The sequence below is a fragment of the Panonychus citri genome, unplaced genomic scaffold (genome assembly GCF_014898815.1).
Source record: "Panonychus citri isolate SS breed McGregor unplaced genomic scaffold, ASM1489881v1 Contig00109, whole genome shotgun sequence".
In the NCBI taxonomy this organism is placed as follows: Eukaryota; Metazoa; Arthropoda; class Arachnida; order Trombidiformes; family Tetranychidae; genus Panonychus; species Panonychus citri.
The window spans coordinates 271,879-289,115 of record NW_026515514.1 but is presented as its reverse complement, the minus strand read 5'-3'; the positions used below and the strand labels follow the sequence as shown (position 1 = coordinate 289,115).

The following is a 17,237-nucleotide window of genomic DNA, read 5'->3' as shown; positions in this document are numbered from 1 at the left end:
TAAAACTAATGAATAATAAAAAAAAGGAAAACAAATTTTCAACCAAACGAAAACTGTAACAATTTAGAGTTAATTAATTAATATGATGCGCGAGAAATTGGTAAAAATTGATTGACGCTTGTAAATGTTAACGAATCGATAGTTTTAGTACTTGAACATTGAATGAATCGTTTTAATCGAGGATTTTAAATGGGGAAAAAAGAAGCCACTGATTAGATGCCTTAAGGAATTGATGATGAATTCAAGTATCAATCAAATGGGATCAGCAACAAATACTACGAAGATGATGAAGAAGATGAAGATGAAGATGAAGATAAGGATGAGGATGAAGATGAAAAAAGCAAAGAAGTCTAATGAAATCAGTAACCAAGAGTTTAGTGGTTAACAAGGTAAAACAAACATTGAGTGATAATAACAAAGACTCTCGGTAAGCCCTCAGGCAAACTTAATCATGTTACATTGTGATTAGCAGAAATATAGTAAAAACAAAGCGGAAAAAATTGATAATAATAATGATGATTATATAGAGATTAATGTTTATTTATTAGGGGGGAAAAGGGATTAATCAATTGATAACATTGATTAATATTATTGATAAAACTGTGAACCAATTTGATTATTATTATTACATTGATTGGACAATTTGATCACCATTTCGTTGATTAATTTTGATTACAAGTTAAGACAATCGACTAAATAATTGTTGAATTGATTGTTGTTACTATTAAATAATATCAACATGTTGCGTGTTAAAATTAACAAACTAATTTAACAATTGTGATAAACAATAAAATGATTATTATAATCATGATAAAAATAATTAGCGGAAAGACAGTTAACTTAATGAAGTTCATTTATGAGACTAACACTCATTAACAATTGACTGATAAAGTGACTTAATTGTTAAGAATGATTATAATTTTATCAGCAATCGATTAGTGAAAAATCATTAAGACAATTAAAAACAAAAAGAGATGAAAGAAAAACAAAAAATTTCTTATATTGAAAGTTAATCACAAATGATGATAATTATCCATTGATGATAATTTAAGTTAATTGTTGAGTTAATTAAAATTGGAAAGAGTCAAACAAATAATATCACCACCATGGTGATTAAAAGGTCTGATGAAAGTTAGCAAATTATTTTTGCTTATTATTATTGTTAACCAGAAATGAAAGTTATGATTATCATTATTATCATAATGTTGATGATCAACATGATTATGGTGATGATGATGATGATAATCATTAATGAAGCAACAAGAGAGACACACCTATTCAGTGTGTATATATTGTTTGCTTTGCAAACAATAACATGAAAAGATATTTTCATCATCATTATCATCATTATCATCATTGGTGACCTTTTTTAATGTCATGCTCATTAGATGAGCCATTCATTAAGGTTGGGCTTACACACAAATCTGATTAGTTTTTGTTGTTGTTATGGTTAAGATGATGATGGAGTTGGGTTGGTCTTTTGTTGATCAAGTAGGGAGGTGATCATCATCATCTTCATCATTGTTATATTTATTATTGTCATCATTTGATAGTAAATAAACAGTAACACTGACCATATGTTATCAACAGATTGATTATCATTTGATTATCATGAACAACTCATTTTTTTGCTCTCTCTCTCTCTCTCTCTCTCTCTTTCTCCTGTGTTATCATCTCTTTGATTCTTATCATCTAATTAAGTACAGAATTGATGATGATGATCAACAGGGAAAAGTTTCATATCAGTGATGATGAAATTTTCCTTTTATTATATTATAGTTGAAAAGGATTATCATGAAATCAGTAATATCGAAAGTGAATGAATGTTTCCAATTTTGATCGAATGGTTTTGTTTATATGTTCAATCTCACTTTGGACAATATCAAATGTCTCTCATGATAATTGTTCTGAGACAGGAAATATTATCAACCTTTCTGTCATTGATATTGAACAGAAATCAGATTAAAAGTGAGAGTAAAAGTTTATCAAATCAATTGAATTCTTTATGTTTATAATATATTTCAGTTCATATTAAGAGTTATTAATATTAGTCTATTATTCAATTGTAATAATATTGATATTGATACAATCACACTAATTAGTTAATATTTTATGAGTAAAAGTGCTGACTGATTGAAATTAAAGTTGTACCAATAATCTGAGTCATATAATGATTGGTAATAGACAATAGGTTACTAGTAACTGGATTAATCTTTTTTGATGGAGATGATAATAAATTATAAATATATAAAAGAGGAAAAGGAAAAGGAAAAGATGAAGATGAAGATAAAGATGATGAGGAAAAAAAAATCTTCATAAACTAACCCATTATATACACGAGAGGATTAAAGTAATTGTTACAATTTAGTATTGTTATTATGATAAAGATGTTATCTGATTGTTGATATTTGACTGTTAATACAAATTGTTTACGATGGTGCGATGATTATGATAAAAGCATCAAATATAATTGAAAGATATATTATCTATGTATACGATACATAGATTAGTCAATTGGCTGAGTTTATGATTAAAAAATGAGCAGAGTAATTGTTGTAATATATAATAGATACAATGAATTTGGTGAACATGATGAATTTTTTAACAGAAATAAACTCATTCAATTCAAGGCAAGAACTCGGAGTGAATTGTATTTTCACTCCCAGTTGATGCTCTTTGGTATATATACATATAACTTTTGTATCTTTTTTTTTGTTGCTCCAGATGAAATATTATATCTCTTATATGTAACAATTACGAACCTTATTGTTGTTTAGTTAATAGTTTAATGATTTCCTATTATGATTAAAGATTAAAGTTTATTATTATCACGAAAAACTCATGGGACGAGAAAGATTCAATCTCTATGATACCTTTTAGTTAAATGGACATTGATTGTTGGACTTTAATCAACTTGATAAGCTTCAAATTTGTCACAATTAACACTTAGATAACTGTTAATTTTATCAATATTGATCAATTATTAATCAATTGTTTCATAAGCTTTTTCTCTTGTTGATTAAAAACTTTCCTAATCAATACAGAATCTGATTATCAATTGTTTTGCTTTACTCTCAATTGGTTATTGATTTTTTTTTTGCTTCATTCTATTTCTGTATTCATGAGATATATTATAAACATCTCATTGATAATCAGATAATCAAATTTAGATTCTGATGAAAATAATAATCAACATTCATCTTATTCAATTTGTTTGTTATTTCTGCTCTTGTGTTAAGATATATAATGATTTTCACTCATGTGATTGATTGATTATGAGGAAAAATTTTCAGATTATTCAGTGAGATGAATTGAAATTGAATCGATGATGAAAAAAAAGGTAAATTAACATATTTGTTAACAGATTTAGTGAAGATTATTATGATTATCATGGTAATGGTCAATGTATTAGTATAATAATTACCTGGGAAACCAAAGTTTAATTGGTATTAAAGGTTAATATACAATATCATGCAAAAAACTATCACCAAAATCCAATGAGTTCAGGGTAACTCGTAATACTATTATTATGTATTATAACTCTGGTTGAGTTGAGATTTTCATTTGGGAATTAAACTAAATGAGAGTTGAATATGCCAATCAGAACTTTTTTTGGGTTCTAATTCATTAGGGACACTTTGCATGGTTAATTATGCATTTTGATTAACATTAGATTAGTTGGAAAAAAAATGAGTAATAATAACGGTAAACGGATAGATAACAATTAAAAGACTTTGACAATTTTGATTCAGTATCAATCGTAAGTATTATTATTATTATTATTTTCTTGATAACAGATTATCATTTGATTAATGGTCACAATGATTAACCAAATCAGAATATTAATTGATATGATTACGATGGAAACTATTGATTTATTTTATTTCTTTCCCAACAATTTAATCTAATAATAGTTTGCTGAGAAATTAACAAACTCTAATCAAACTGATTTCTTGAAACGGAATGGAAACTTGAATTTCCAAATATATTAATATATAAAATTCAATCATGACACAAACAATTTACTTGGAAAAGATTGAATTAAATTGAGGATTAGTCTTTTAGTTTACAATTTACCGTTAACATTTTCAACAATATTGGTTCATATTTTATTATTGATTTGTTGATTACCCTGGAGGCTTTTTGTTGATTCTCAATTGTTTGTTTATTGCTGTTTTCCTTGTTGAAACCCTTTTCTGTTTCGTTTATCCTCAAACCAAAAGTTCTGATTGTTGATTAAAATTGTTGTTCATCTCATTTCACAACGATAACAGAACATGAGTAATAATAATCTATTATTCAGGTTACCATGTATGTGAGTGTGTAATCTGGTGGAATTAATCAGAATAGAGTTGAGAGATAATAATGATAAAAAAGATTCTAAGTCCCCTGAGTATGAATTGAAAGTCGATTGATTGTAAAAGTAAATAGATCCAAGATTTTGAAAGATTCATATTATCAACATATTGATAAGATAATGATGATGATGATGATAATATGGGATAAAGGTATCAAATTGTGATGAAAAGAAGGAAGATAAAGTGATGATATTAGAGGAGAAGATAGGAAATTGAAGATTAGGATTGGTATAGGTTAAGAATAAGGTTAAATACTCGTGGGTATTAATGATAGAAGAGCAAATTTAGAGTAACTTCTTGGTAAAAGATGAGAAGAATCAATTCAGTTTCTTTTAACCTTTTTCTCTCTATTTTCGTTATATTTTTTTTTCTCTTCTTCTTTTACTTCATTGACTTAACTAGATTCGAGTTCTCATTAAATAGGATTGATATTATTAAAGGGGGAGAAGGAGAAATGTAACCAAGTTTACTTTTGATTCGAGTTACCCAACGAAAAACTAACGAAATCAGTGTGGTTCGAGTTGGTGATGAGGCGAAAGATGAAGCAGATTAAAGGAGTAAAGTAGATGAGGTTTTTGCTTAGTTTTCTTACCTTAAGGGTTCAGATGAAGATGATGATGATAATAGTGAGATGGTTATGCTCCTTGTTACTTCATTTTTCATCTTGTTCATCTTAATATTTACTAAACTCGTTAACAAGTCTATTCTTGTTCTCATATAATCTGATGAAACTTGATGGATGCTGAATAAAAGGTAAGGAAAATGTTGATTGATTTTCGAGAAAGATAATCAAGCAAAGACTCTAATGGATCTTGTTAAAGTAACTCAAGTACAGAGAATGAGCAATCTGATGATGAAAGAATCTGATTTCATGGAGAAAGTTTGAGTTCAACCCTCGAATAACAAACTTTCAATAATATTAAATTCAATCGTGATCTGAATAAACAGGATAATTCATATGAACAAATGAAACTCAATTTTCCATGGAAAAAGAAACATTTTTTTTCACTTGTTCTTCTTCATGAAAATTCAAACTGACACTTTGGAATTAGAATTGCAACTTTGATTATTAAATATTATCAGTGAATTAATCATTTCAATGAAATGTTTTTATCCACAATTTTATTGATTTGATTATGTGAGTGGAGAAACTGATCAACTAATTAAGTTGATTTTTGTAGTTCAATTAATTGATTATAAGTTATATAACTTTTATCAATTCAAGAGGTTGATTGTCAAATCAATTGGTTGATATGAGATAATTATTATTATTGAAATAACTGTAACAATATTAATTGTTGGGCTAAATCATTCAATCTCTAGAGTTTAGATTGCTACTAAACTACAATTCTAGTAATTAATTAGTTAAGAGTGGGCACACCCAGTTGATCAAATGTACAGTTGATACGTTATGATTAACATAATTTATATAATTATCATTATTAACGATACAATGGTTTAGGTTACGCATCAATAACTAAATTGCTAATAATTTGATTATATCATCAAATCAATAGATACAATTATTGAATTTCTTTTCCATGTAAACTCAGTTTATGATCATTTTACTTTTCTCATTTTCTTCACTTAATTAGGATAACAGATCATTAGAATAGAGTTTTTTTTATCCCCTCAGAAATCAGAGATTGGAACCATTAGAAATTCAACATCGAAACAATAAATAATCAAAAAATTTCGAGCCTCGAATGACCTGAGGCCAAGAAAACTTCGAAAATAAACTGTTACATTTGACCTGCGATCTCAATACTTGGAATAATGTATCTTCCATCAATCGGTCTTTCGTCTTGTTCAGATCAGAATGATGATGAATTTTCATCTCCAATCTAATCGATTATCAAAAATTCTGTCCAATTGTTTTCTCTTCTTAAATTGTTACAATGTTTCTTCAATTCAATTCTAAAGTTACGAAAACCGTTTCTTCTAGCTGTTGATTGTTTTTAACTGTTAATCAGATTATCGATTGATTGTTGCACATCAATTGGTGATTGATAGTGAATTTAATTAGTTGTGGAAACTAAATTATCCTCACTAAGATGATAAGTAATAAGTATAAAAAGGACAATCAATCAGTTTTGCAATTTCATTCTTCTCATTCATTAATTAATATTGAATCTGATTTTATTGTCGAGACTCTTTGAGATGAAAAGTCGAAACTGAACTACTGGATTAAATTATCAACGAAAAAGACAAAACAATCTGAGATGATTCCGAATACAAAGTCATTTTTGGATCTTTGAGTTGACAATTTTTCGATAATTTTTTAATATTAATGATTAACCAGGAAATGATCTATGAGAAAGGAAATGAATGTTCCAAGATTGTTAAGGTGGCATTTTCTTAGTTTTTATTTTCTTTACAAGAAATGTTCAATTTGGATGATTAAAGTATCTTATAATATTCTATCAGCTTCGTGTTGTTTAGACCAAAGAAGAGCATATAAAGATGATGGATTAGCAACAAGAGAACTATGATTTCCTTTTTCAACAACGTGTCCATCTTGAAGAACGTAAATTAGATCGGCATCAACAACGGTCGAGAGTCTATGAGCGATACAAATTGATGTTCGTCCATGTGAAGCTCTAGAAAGTGCTTTGAGAATTTTCTAAGATCAAAATCAACGGGAAAAAGATTAATACAAATCGAGAAAAGAATAATCAACAAAAGAATAGAAAAAACTTACATGTTCAGTGATCGAATCTAATGATGATGTTGCTTCATCGAAAATTAAAATTGGTGAATTTTTAACGATCGCTCGAGCAATGGCCACTCTCTGTTTCTCACCGCCACTTAATTTAAGACCTCGTTCGCCAACTTGTGTTTGATAAGCATTCTGCCATCGTTGAATTGATTCATGAAGTTCAGCCATGGATGAGGCTTCACGGACACGATCAATTGAAGCATTAAAATCACCGTATTGTAAATTGTAATCAATTGTATTATTAAATAGAACCGGATCTTGGGGTACAACGGAGATCGCTTGTCTCAATGAGTCCACATCGATGTCTCTGACATCTTGTCCAGCAACGATAACACGACCTTGTTGAGGTTCAAAGAATCGATACATTAAGCGGATAATTGTCGTTTTTCCCGAACCACTTCCACCAATAAACGCAACCTTTTTACCCGCTGGCACCTCAAATGACAGTCCATTCAGAATCGGCTGATTTGGTACATATTCAAAGTAAACATTATCGAAAACAACTGAGGCATTTTCAGGCGTTACTTTGATAAAAGGAGCACCAGGTTTACTCTAATGGCAATAATCAACAGATATGAGAACATAAAATTAATCAGTGAAAAAATTGAGTATCATCGTTTAATCACTTACTTGAATTGCTGATTTTATATTTAAAATACTAAACATTGTTTTCATATCGATCAATGATTGTCGTACTTCCCGATAAACTGTACCAAGAAAATTAAGTGGCATCGAAAGTTGGAAAACTAAACCATTAACCATAACAAGATCTCCAACAGTCATGTTACCTGATTTGCATTGAAAACGAAACGAGGAAAATGCCAATCAGATTGATTTTGTCTTTCTCGACGATATTAAATTACCTTTCACAATTTGTACAGCGGCTAATCCCATTACTCCAGCGAGAGCTGAGCTAAATATTGCATTTTGACCGAAATTAAGAGCGGCCAAACTGGTGGAGGTCTTTAGAGAGGCTTCTTCGTACTTTTTAAGTACCCGCTCATATGTCGCAGCTTCGTGATGCTCATTGTTAAAATATTTGACAGTTTCGTAGTTAATCAATGAATCAATTGCATGATTTCCAGCATCATTTTCTGCTTTGTTCATTTGAATTCGAAACTTTGTTCTCCATGAAGTAACACCAAAGGTAAATGCTGAATAACTTCCGATACAGATTAAAGTAATCGCAGCAAACTGAGGACCACACTTATAATACTGGAAAAGTAATCGAAAAGAACCAAATTAATTAGATTAATCGAAAGTATTAGATCAAGAAAGAGGTGAAAACCAACCAATATGGAGCTTGCCAAGGCCACTTCGAGTATCGTAGGAGCGACATTGAAAACGATTGCACTTAACACGAAATTGATTCCTCTGGAAGACCATAAGAAATTAATTGATTTAAGAAAAAAAATTTTTCGATTAAATTGTTGTTATTAATCCAATTACCTGGTTCCACGATCAATTGCTTTTGAAAGAGCACCAGTTTGTCTTGAAAGATGAAATGAAAGGTCCAATTTATGAAGATGAAGGAAAACATTTCTGGCCACTGTTCTGATTGAATCGTGAGCGACTTTGGCGAAAACGGCATTTCTAAGTTCATTAAATAGAGAAGCACTTGCTCTGAAGACTCCATCTGAATTGATCAAGATTCGAATTGCAAAAAATTAATCATCAATTAGCTTGTAATTGTTGTGAACAAGAAAGAATCACTTACAACCAATAACCAAGGAAAGAGCAGTGGTCATTATACTGGTGGCAGGATCTTCGAAATTCAATGGTGTCCCTGCATTAGAATTTAAAAAGTCAACTAGATATTTGAAGATAAATGGAACTGAAACATTTACAGTCTATGGGGAAGAAAAAAGAAACAAATAAAATTAGTAAACAATTAGCAGGAACAAAAAAAAGGAAAATAAATTCTTGACACTTAACCTTAGCAGCGATCAATAGACCCAAAGCAATGACGACTCGTCTCTTTAGTTCAGGCTTATCTTTAGGCCAAACATAACTGGCCATTTGTTTTATTATCGACCAAGATCCAACCTTGTTTTTTGCCGATGTGAGGCCATTATTTGCCTCTCCGCCGTGACCAAGACCATGAAAGAAACGGTAAAATGATTTGTAACTTTTAACCAAAGGTTTGTTCACATGTTGACTTATTATCAATGAATTACCAGTTCTTAATCGTGTAGTCCGACTTGCATGAAACAAACAACGAATCATAATTACCAAATAAGTGACATTTAATTGGTTAACAAATTTTAATTCAGTCAAAATTTAACAAAAAAATAAATAAACAAACAAATTGATTAAACATATGATTGAATTGAATCAATTTTCAACTCAACAAGTGTCGACATCTATTAGCTAATATATCCGACATTTGGAACAACAATTTAAATTAATCATGGAAATTAATCTTTAATCAATGAAAAAGATACGAGAAATCATTTTAATCACAATTTAAGGAATGATTTAGTGAAAATTAACTTTATCATCTTCGATTTAAACTTAATCACTTTAGAAGAAAGAAGAAAAAGTTTCAATTGAATCTCAGATCGATGATCAATTGGAAACTCAATTAAATTGTGATTAATGTGATTGCTCATTTAGAGATGTGATCATTGACGATTAATTTAATTTTTCTTGGTCGTAATTAATTAATTTGGTGGTGAAATTGAGTAAAATATTCTACAACAATTATCATGGAGGAAAATGAATCGTTTTCTCACCTCAATTCTTATTCTGATTAAACAATTTCGATTATTGTTTTCAATTTCATTCGCCGTTAATCAATTGTATTTGATTGTTTATGGGATGAGGAATTAAATTGTGAACAATTAGAAGAATTTCCATTTTTGTTTGTATATTTATATAACGAATTTTAAAAAATGTTTTGTTAACCTTTAGTGTTGCTTTTTTTTCTCGCTTTCTCATCATTACTTTTTTTTAGTTCATTAATTTCATCTCTAAATTAGCAACAATTAAATAGTATGTTTGTTAAATTTGACCATTAATTGTGGGAAAACAATGGGTCAACATGTTTAGGATGTTGAGAACAGAAAAAGAAGAATGGAAAGAATAAGAAAGTTGAAGAAAGAAAAGTAAGATGAGAAAAAAAGGGGGAAAATTAATGAGAAAGATTAATTAATCCTCAGATTGTTGGTATTAATCACAATCATTGGTTTTAAATCCAATGGCAAATGGTTGTGTCTTTGATGTAATAAAAAGTCAAAGACGTGAAAAAATCAAATCCTTCATGTGGATCAGCTGATTCTTTCTGGGCAGAAATAAAGATTGAGAGAGAGGAAGAGGGAGTTGGAGAGGGAGAGGGAGAGATGGACAATACCACTAGGAAGAGAGGGTGAGATGAGGAGTGAGAGAGATTGTGACAAGCTATTGTGAAGAAAAAGTAAGGAAAAAAAATATATGTATATTCAAATGGTAACGGTGGAATTAATTTTCTTTGTTGTTTCTCGTCTGTGGTGGTTCATGTTGATTCAATTCCGATTGGCTTTGAGTTGTTTATCTGTATCATTGTGGTTTTTGTTTAAGCTTTTACCAATGTGTTTATCAGTTAACATAATTAAAATTATCATTATCATCTCTTGTTTCATTTTCTTTTATCGGTTCTTTATGTCAACATTAATTATAGCGACTAGTGTCCCAGAAAACCATTTTTCCGTCCAGGCCAACAGTTGATATCCTTTCGACTCCTGAACCATTTTTAGATAATGAATGAGCTCGAATTTCTTTGATACTATTTTGATGAATTGTGTCCGAGGTTGATTCGTTACTTGATGTCGTTGTATGGTGATCATTTAGACTAATTGCAAATTTATCCAATTCACGAAATTTTCTCATTGCGCTGAAACCATCGGTCTCTTTTTTGGTCGATTTATCTAATTTCTCGACACATTCTAGTTTTCCACTATTTTCATCATATTTGTATAACATTGGACAACAGTCATGACCCTGTAAGTAAATTGATTAAGGGAGGAGAAACAATTAATTTACAATCAATCAAATTATTCTCTCTGTTGATATTAACTTACGGCAGCGATAATGTAACGATTGGAGGACCAAATTAAAGTTAAGTAGGGTAAATCAGGAGTTTTAACAGTTATAACGGCTTGATTTTTTTTCGCATCCACAATTGATATTGAAGAATCATGAGAGACCCATGCTAATTTTGATCCATCTAGGGAAAAGGAGACTCCATGAACCCATCCTCCTGATAATCAACAGAGAGAGAGAGAGAAAAAAAAACAATGAGAAAAATATTAGTAAATTTTGTTGATCACTTCGTATGGAAATTGGATATTGAAGGGTGTAACTGTTGAATATTGAGATAAGATTCATAACGGGAGATATGAAAGAGTGATGATGAGGGAGAAAGAGAGTGAGGGTAGAGGAAGACAGAGGTGTGTGTATACTCTTGTTTTACTATAAAAGGATGTAACTGATAGTTTATATATGGGAAAGAAGGGAAACATGACTAATAGAATTATATAAATTGTAGAATGTAAGAGAACAGGTTTCCGAAAATGTTATGTGTTTCTTTTCCCTGAGAGAATGAATTTTTACCTCCACCAGTGGTCCATTCACCGATAAGATGTCCAGTTGATGAGGGTTGTTTTAATGACCATTCACTTGGCTCTGGATTGGCTTGGTCAACCTCTTTCACGTAAGCGGAAAAAATTCTGGCTCTGTAATCAGTTGAACCACAGGCAAGCAGGATATTGTTATGATGCCAATCAAGGCAGGTAACGGTTGATTTGATTGGCTTTTTAATGTGTTTACATATCCACCAGTCATTGGCTTCTTCAAAGTAACAAACTGAGATGGTTCGATCTCCCGAGCCGACAGCAAATTTATCCGCGTTTGGTGACCATCGGACAACTGTTGCTGCTCTGTGGATTCTTAAAATGACTAATGTTGGCTTCCAAACACCGGCATTAAGAGACCATACATAAGCATTTTTATCCTAAATTGTAGAGAGAAAAGAGAAAGAGTTTAATGAGTATAAATGTTTTTTTGGTTATCATCACATCTTCCAAAGAAGGAGAAGAAAATGTTTCTCAACAACTTACGGCACTACAACTGACGATTTTGTTAGTTTTCTGAGCCCAGTCGATGGAAGTTACTCTAAGATCATGTTGAGCTAAAATGGATTCTTGAATCCATTTGGAATTATCCTTTTTGTATATGTGCACTTCGTTGTTATTTGGAGATATTGCTACTTCTGTAAAAGCAAGGGAGAGAAAGAAAAATATTGGAATCATTAATAGTTGTGAACAAAATTGATCAGCAGGTAGTTGAGATTAGAAGAGTTAAAAGATGATGGAATTGAGAAATTTTCAAAAGCTTTGTTTTCTTGTTAGTTAAAATCTCAAGACTTCAACGTTGATTCTAAGGTGTGTCTATCCGATCTTGTAACAAATTCGTCTCGACTTGGATTAGGTGTAAATGACGTTTTTGATTTCAAGAAGAAACTTGAAGATTGGCCAAATGATATTTGATTTGAACATTAAAAGATGAAGAAAATAAAAATGTATTGGTCGAAACACTTACTTGATCTATCAGGTGAAAATGAATGACAAGGAACTGGTTCATTGGTGAAAACGTTTACTTGAGTCATCACGGAATTAAATCAAACAAAACAATACACAGAAACACTTGTATCTATATATATAAAACAAAAGGTAAAGTTGATTGAGTATTAAATTTGTTTAAGAAGAGAAAACAAACAAGGCAAATAGAATAGGAAAAAAAGAATAAGTAAAAACATAAATTAGGAGAAAAACAGTAAATCAAATCAATTTAACCGGATGATAGATTTTTGGGTAGAGAGAAAGACAGAGAGAAACAGAGACACAATAAAAATGATGCGGTGAAGAAAAAGGAATAGAAAATGAAATCCCTTTTAGAAAGAAACAATTACCTAAACAGGGTAGTAAAAATAGAGAAACAGCAATTAACAAGAGAATTAGATGAACAAAAAAAAAAGTTAATTACCTGAGGAAATCAAGAATCTAATGTTGATTGTTGATTAGAAAAAATCAAAAAAAAATAGAGAAAAAAGTGCAGCACAATGAGTTCGGTTGATCGACAACAGGTGGCGGTCCAATGTTCTCTTTCTAATGTTACCGGTTAATTTGGTTTCTTTTTTTTGTTTGCTTGACATTTGATTCTTATTTTTTTGTTTTGATCTTGTTTTCTAATTTTTGTTTACGGAATAAAAATATTTTTTATTACAATTTGCTTTATAACATCTTGGGTTCTCCTTGTTATTTTCCTCTTTGTCTAGCCCACTATGATTGAAATAGAACCTGTTGAACCTACAGGCCCAATAAAGCCGATGGTTGAACGTTTGTTGAAGAGTTTAAAAGAAAATCCGATGTCTCAAACTTTCAATGAGAGTCAAATCGAATGGGTAGTGATATGGTTCAATCGACCGCTTCGCACACCCATGCTTTGGGATATGTTTGTCAAGGTATTCAATTCATTTGGTCCTTATCAACCTGATTTGGATGTGTGGGATGTTAAAGGAGCCTATGCGGAAGTGACCACGCGGCTTGAACAAGTGGCTCGTGACTTAAATCTTCCAGGTTTCGATGGTTGTATCGCTAGAAAAGAGAAAGATCTTGCAGATTGATCTCCCTTTCAATCACTTTCTTTCTCTTTCTCTTTTTTGTTTCTGTCACTCAAAAATAAGACGAAATTTCCAGTATAAATTGCAAATTGACAACCGTCGAAAAAAAGTTTTCAAATAATGTTAACTTTAATAAAACTTTAATAAAACTTTGAAATGAAATGAAATTATTGTAACAATCAAAAGAAAAAAGAATAAAGTGTCGCCACCTGTTAACTTGAAGAAAAAAAATTCTACTGTTTTGTTTACAGAATAAGAATATTTCTTAATACAATTAACCGATTTAAATTATTAACCAACTACCTTTTATTAACTATTAACTCTCACCAAAGGCTCTCAACTTAATAACTTTATTAATCAGGTAAATTGAATAAATCGAAAGAAAGTTTTTAGAAAAACTTCATTTCTGTTTCTCTTTCCTCTTCTATTTCTTTCTCATCTCTCATTTTCTTTTGCTTCCTTTTCTTTCCCGGTGTTTCTAATGTAAGATTGTTTTGTTTGTTTTTACTCACATTTTCTCCGTTTTTAGCTACAGATTCTTCAAAATTCAAGATGAAAGTTGCTGTTGTTGGCTGTCTCCATGGTGAATTGGATCAAATCTATCAAGAAGTAACCGAGTTGGAAAATCGCAATAAATATAAGATTGATTTATTGGTGATTTGTGGTGATTTTCAATCAGTTCGAAATGAAAATGATTTAAAGTGTATAGCGATGCCACCTAAATACCGGAAACTTGGTTGTTTCCATAAATATTACAGCGGTGAAAAAATTGCTCCATTTTTGACAATATTTATTGGAGGTAATCATGAAGCCTCGAATTATTTGATCACTTTACCTTATGGTGGTTGGGTAGCTCCAAATATCTTTTATATGGGCTATTCAAATGTAATCAGGTATAAAGGATTAAGAATTGGCGGAATTTCTGGTATTTTTAATCATCATCATCGACATTGTGGACATTTTGAAAGATTACCCATGAGTGAGGATACAAAGAGAAGTGCCTATCATACTAGACATTTGGAAGCATTCAGATTCATGAGCATCAAAAAGCCTCTGGATATTTTCATATCTCATGAATGGCCGACGAATGTTGTCCATTACGGCAATTTGAACTACCTGTTGAGAGTGAAACCTTGGTTTAGCGCCGATATTCAAAGTGGTAAACTAGGTAGTCCCATGCTCGACGCTTTGATGAGCCACCTTAAACCATCAAGATGGTTTGCTGCTCATCTTCATGTCCGTTATGAGGCTCACATACGTTTTGATGATGGAAAAGAAACTAAATTTCTGGCCTTAGATAAACCTCTTCCTAGAAGAAAATACTTGGAAATAGTGGACATTGAAACCTCCAATAGTTTAACAGATGATGATTTTGTCAATGATGATAATCTCTATTATGATAAAGAATGGCTTTCAGTCCTGAGAGTCACCGACGAGTATCTTTCGATTGAAGAAAAACCGACAAATCTTGTGCCTGAACTTTATACACCACCGAGACTCGACATGGAGAAAGAGTTAATTTCTGTCGAGGAAAGATTCAAGGGCTGTTATAAAATTGAGAAAAGTTTTTCGCAAAATGAACCAGTTACTGAAAATGGAGACTCTGATCCAGAGAGAATTCGCAACTTTACCAATGAACAAACTGAAACTTTTTGTGCCAAACTTGGAATTCGTGATCCCATGTCCATGATTCTGAATGAAAACAAACATGTTTCTAATCCTGAGGAAATATCGTTAAGTGATGATGAAGAAGATGAAGAAACAACAGTAACAAATGTAACAACGACGGATTCAGATTTCGTTGAAGAAAATTCTGAAATTCCATCCAAAAAGTTGAAAATTGACACTAAACAAGAAGATTCTCTGGTTGCTTGATTTCTTTTATAATATTCACTCATTTTGATCTCATAAAATAATTGACCCTTCTCATATTTTCGAGAGAAATCAATCTCTTTATTTCTGTGGACCAAACTTTTAAATTGAGTTTTCTCTTCATCTGTGGCCTCACTTGATTCCTTTACTCTTTTTCGAGATTCATCCAATTTTCTTCTCTTCTTAATGTCTCCAGACTCTCATGTAATTATTAATCAAAACGATCCAATTTTGTAAAAATTTTTCCTTCACCATTCATATTTCCAATAATTATTTGACAAGTGATCGATGATCACCAACCACTTGTTGATCCTAAAGATGACAAAAAGAAAACCAATGTTACTATCGATTAATAATAATAAAAGATGATCAAATTCTAGTAATCATGTAATCGCTAAAATGGTTATTCACTCACCCGATAATCACCACAGATTTTAAGTCCATCAGATTTTAGGAAAGGAACGAGAAATGACCTTGATTCATATTCTCAACTGTTTATAATTAGTTTTCGTTTCGAAATGAAACCAAAATAAACCGATTGTTATTCTTGTCCCTTGGTGACATTAAACTCTTTTGAAAAGGAAGCACCAAATTTTACGTAGAAAATATTGAATTTATTTCATGAGAAAATCGATAACTGAGAAAAGATTTTTAAATACCTTCAATTACTCTTTCCAAATCTTCATTCATAATTTCAATTTCATTTCTTAAACTTTCAATGGTTTTTTTCAGCGATTCCTCATCCGGTTGAAATGTATAGTAGGTCAGCTTATCGTTAATCTCTTTGATTTGATCTTTTAACAGGTTGTTATCTTGTTCCAAGGTTTTAATTGATTGTTCGGAAAGTTCATCGTAAAAGCCAACATTAACCAAGAGATTCTCTAGTTGCTTGATTTGTTTATAATATTCACTCATTTTGTTCTCATAAAATAATTGACTATTCTCACATTTTCGAGAGAAATCAATCTCTTTATTCCTGTAGGCCAAACTTCGTTCATATTGAGTTTTTTCTTTATCCGTGGCTTCACTTAATTCCTTTGCTCTTTCTCGTAATTCATCCAATTTTCTTTTCTTCTCAAATTTGGAACAAATTTCAATACTTTTCTCCACAATCATTGGGATCAAACAATCCTTTCGGTAAAAGTTAATGTCACTCATCAAAAGTGGAATCAGTTTAGTTAATGTTTCCAGATTCTCATTACAATTGATCAAATTTTGTAAGAAAATTTTTCCTTCTCCATGCAGATTGTCCAATAAATATTTTACAAACGGATCATCAACCACTTGTCGATCCTAATCAAGAGAAAAAGAGACAAACAACAAAAAAGAAAAGAAAATCTTGTAAAAAATGACAGAAACGAGTTGGAAATGTCAAGTGGAGAAAACAAAGAATACGAACCATCGGTAATTATTATGAAAAACACTAGAAGATGAAAGATTAGATTAGCAAACAATAAGGAATTGGAAAAATTTAATTAAAAAGTGGAAAAAACTCAAAACAAAGAGAAAATGTTTTCAAAATTGACCACCGACTGTTCACCTTGGCAACTCAATAGAAAATTTCGACGAGCGCTCATTTCGAATTTTCGAAATTGTTCATAGAACTTACATTTTTTTCTACCGGTTTTCT

At 30.9% G+C, this 17,237-nt stretch overlaps 4 protein-coding genes across 8 annotated transcripts; 1 reads left to right on the top strand and 3 right to left on the bottom strand.

Moving 5' to 3' along the window:
* Window positions 1-6,617: 6,617 nt before the first annotated feature.
* Window positions 6,618-9,390, bottom strand: LOC128389615 (iron-sulfur clusters transporter ABCB7, mitochondrial-like). Its single transcript, XM_053349228.1, has 8 exons — window positions 9,013-9,390; window positions 8,795-8,927; window positions 8,527-8,713; window positions 8,370-8,451; window positions 7,941-8,292; window positions 7,708-7,865; window positions 7,060-7,629; window positions 6,618-6,981 (listed from the first exon to the last, which is right to left on the bottom strand). The coding sequence occupies exons 1-8, from the start codon at window positions 9,301-9,303 to the stop codon at window positions 6,769-6,771; spliced, it is 1,986 nt and encodes a 661-aa protein (XP_053205203.1). The 5' UTR covers window positions 9,304-9,390; the 3' UTR covers window positions 6,618-6,768.
* Window positions 9,391-9,929: 539 nt separating this feature from the next.
* Window positions 9,930-13,210, bottom strand: LOC128389618 (actin-related protein 2/3 complex subunit 1A-like). 2 transcript variants are annotated; one of them, XM_053349234.1, is made up of 6 exons: window positions 13,099-13,210; window positions 12,655-12,765; window positions 12,174-12,325; window positions 11,668-12,067; window positions 11,136-11,314; window positions 9,930-11,055 (listed from the first exon to the last, which is right to left on the bottom strand). In XM_053349234.1, exons 2-6 carry the CDS (start codon window positions 12,719-12,721, stop codon window positions 10,726-10,728), a joined length of 1,128 nt encoding a protein of 375 aa, XP_053205209.1. In that variant the 5' UTR covers window positions 12,722-12,765; window positions 13,099-13,210; the 3' UTR covers window positions 9,930-10,725. The 2 variants fall into 2 exon arrangements, with proteins under 2 accessions (XP_053205209.1, XP_053205210.1); XM_053349235.1 differs by having other exon boundaries at window positions 13,025-13,134.
* Window positions 13,211-13,947: 737 nt separating this feature from the next.
* On the top strand, window positions 13,948-15,988 carry LOC128389617 (lariat debranching enzyme A-like). Of its 3 annotated transcripts, none has more exons than XM_053349231.1 (2): window positions 13,948-14,096; window positions 14,265-15,988. In XM_053349231.1, the coding sequence occupies exon 2, from the start codon at window positions 14,288-14,290 to the stop codon at window positions 15,608-15,610; it is 1,323 nt and encodes a 440-aa protein (XP_053205206.1). In that variant the 5' UTR covers window positions 13,948-14,096; window positions 14,265-14,287; the 3' UTR covers window positions 15,611-15,988. The 3 variants fall into 3 exon arrangements, with proteins under 3 accessions (XP_053205206.1, XP_053205208.1, XP_053205207.1); XM_053349233.1 differs by having other exon boundaries at window positions 13,966-14,096; window positions 14,271-15,988; XM_053349232.1 differs by having other exon boundaries at window positions 13,986-14,096; window positions 14,224-15,988.
* Window positions 15,784-17,145, bottom strand: LOC128389622 (uncharacterized). 2 transcript variants are annotated; one of them, XR_008325481.1, is made up of 4 exons: window positions 17,007-17,145; window positions 16,267-16,900; window positions 16,023-16,177; window positions 15,787-15,919 (listed from the first exon to the last, which is right to left on the bottom strand). XR_008325481.1 is itself a non-coding variant. In XM_053349239.1 (3 exons), the coding sequence occupies exons 1-3, from the start codon at window positions 17,007-17,009 to the stop codon at window positions 15,900-15,902; spliced, it is 657 nt and encodes a 218-aa protein (XP_053205214.1). In that variant the 5' UTR covers window positions 17,010-17,145; the 3' UTR covers window positions 15,784-15,899. The 2 variants fall into 2 exon arrangements, 1 of the variants encoding a protein (XP_053205214.1); XM_053349239.1 differs by lacking the exon at window positions 16,023-16,177 and having other exon boundaries at window positions 15,784-15,919.
* Window positions 17,146-17,237: the final 92 nt, after the last annotated feature.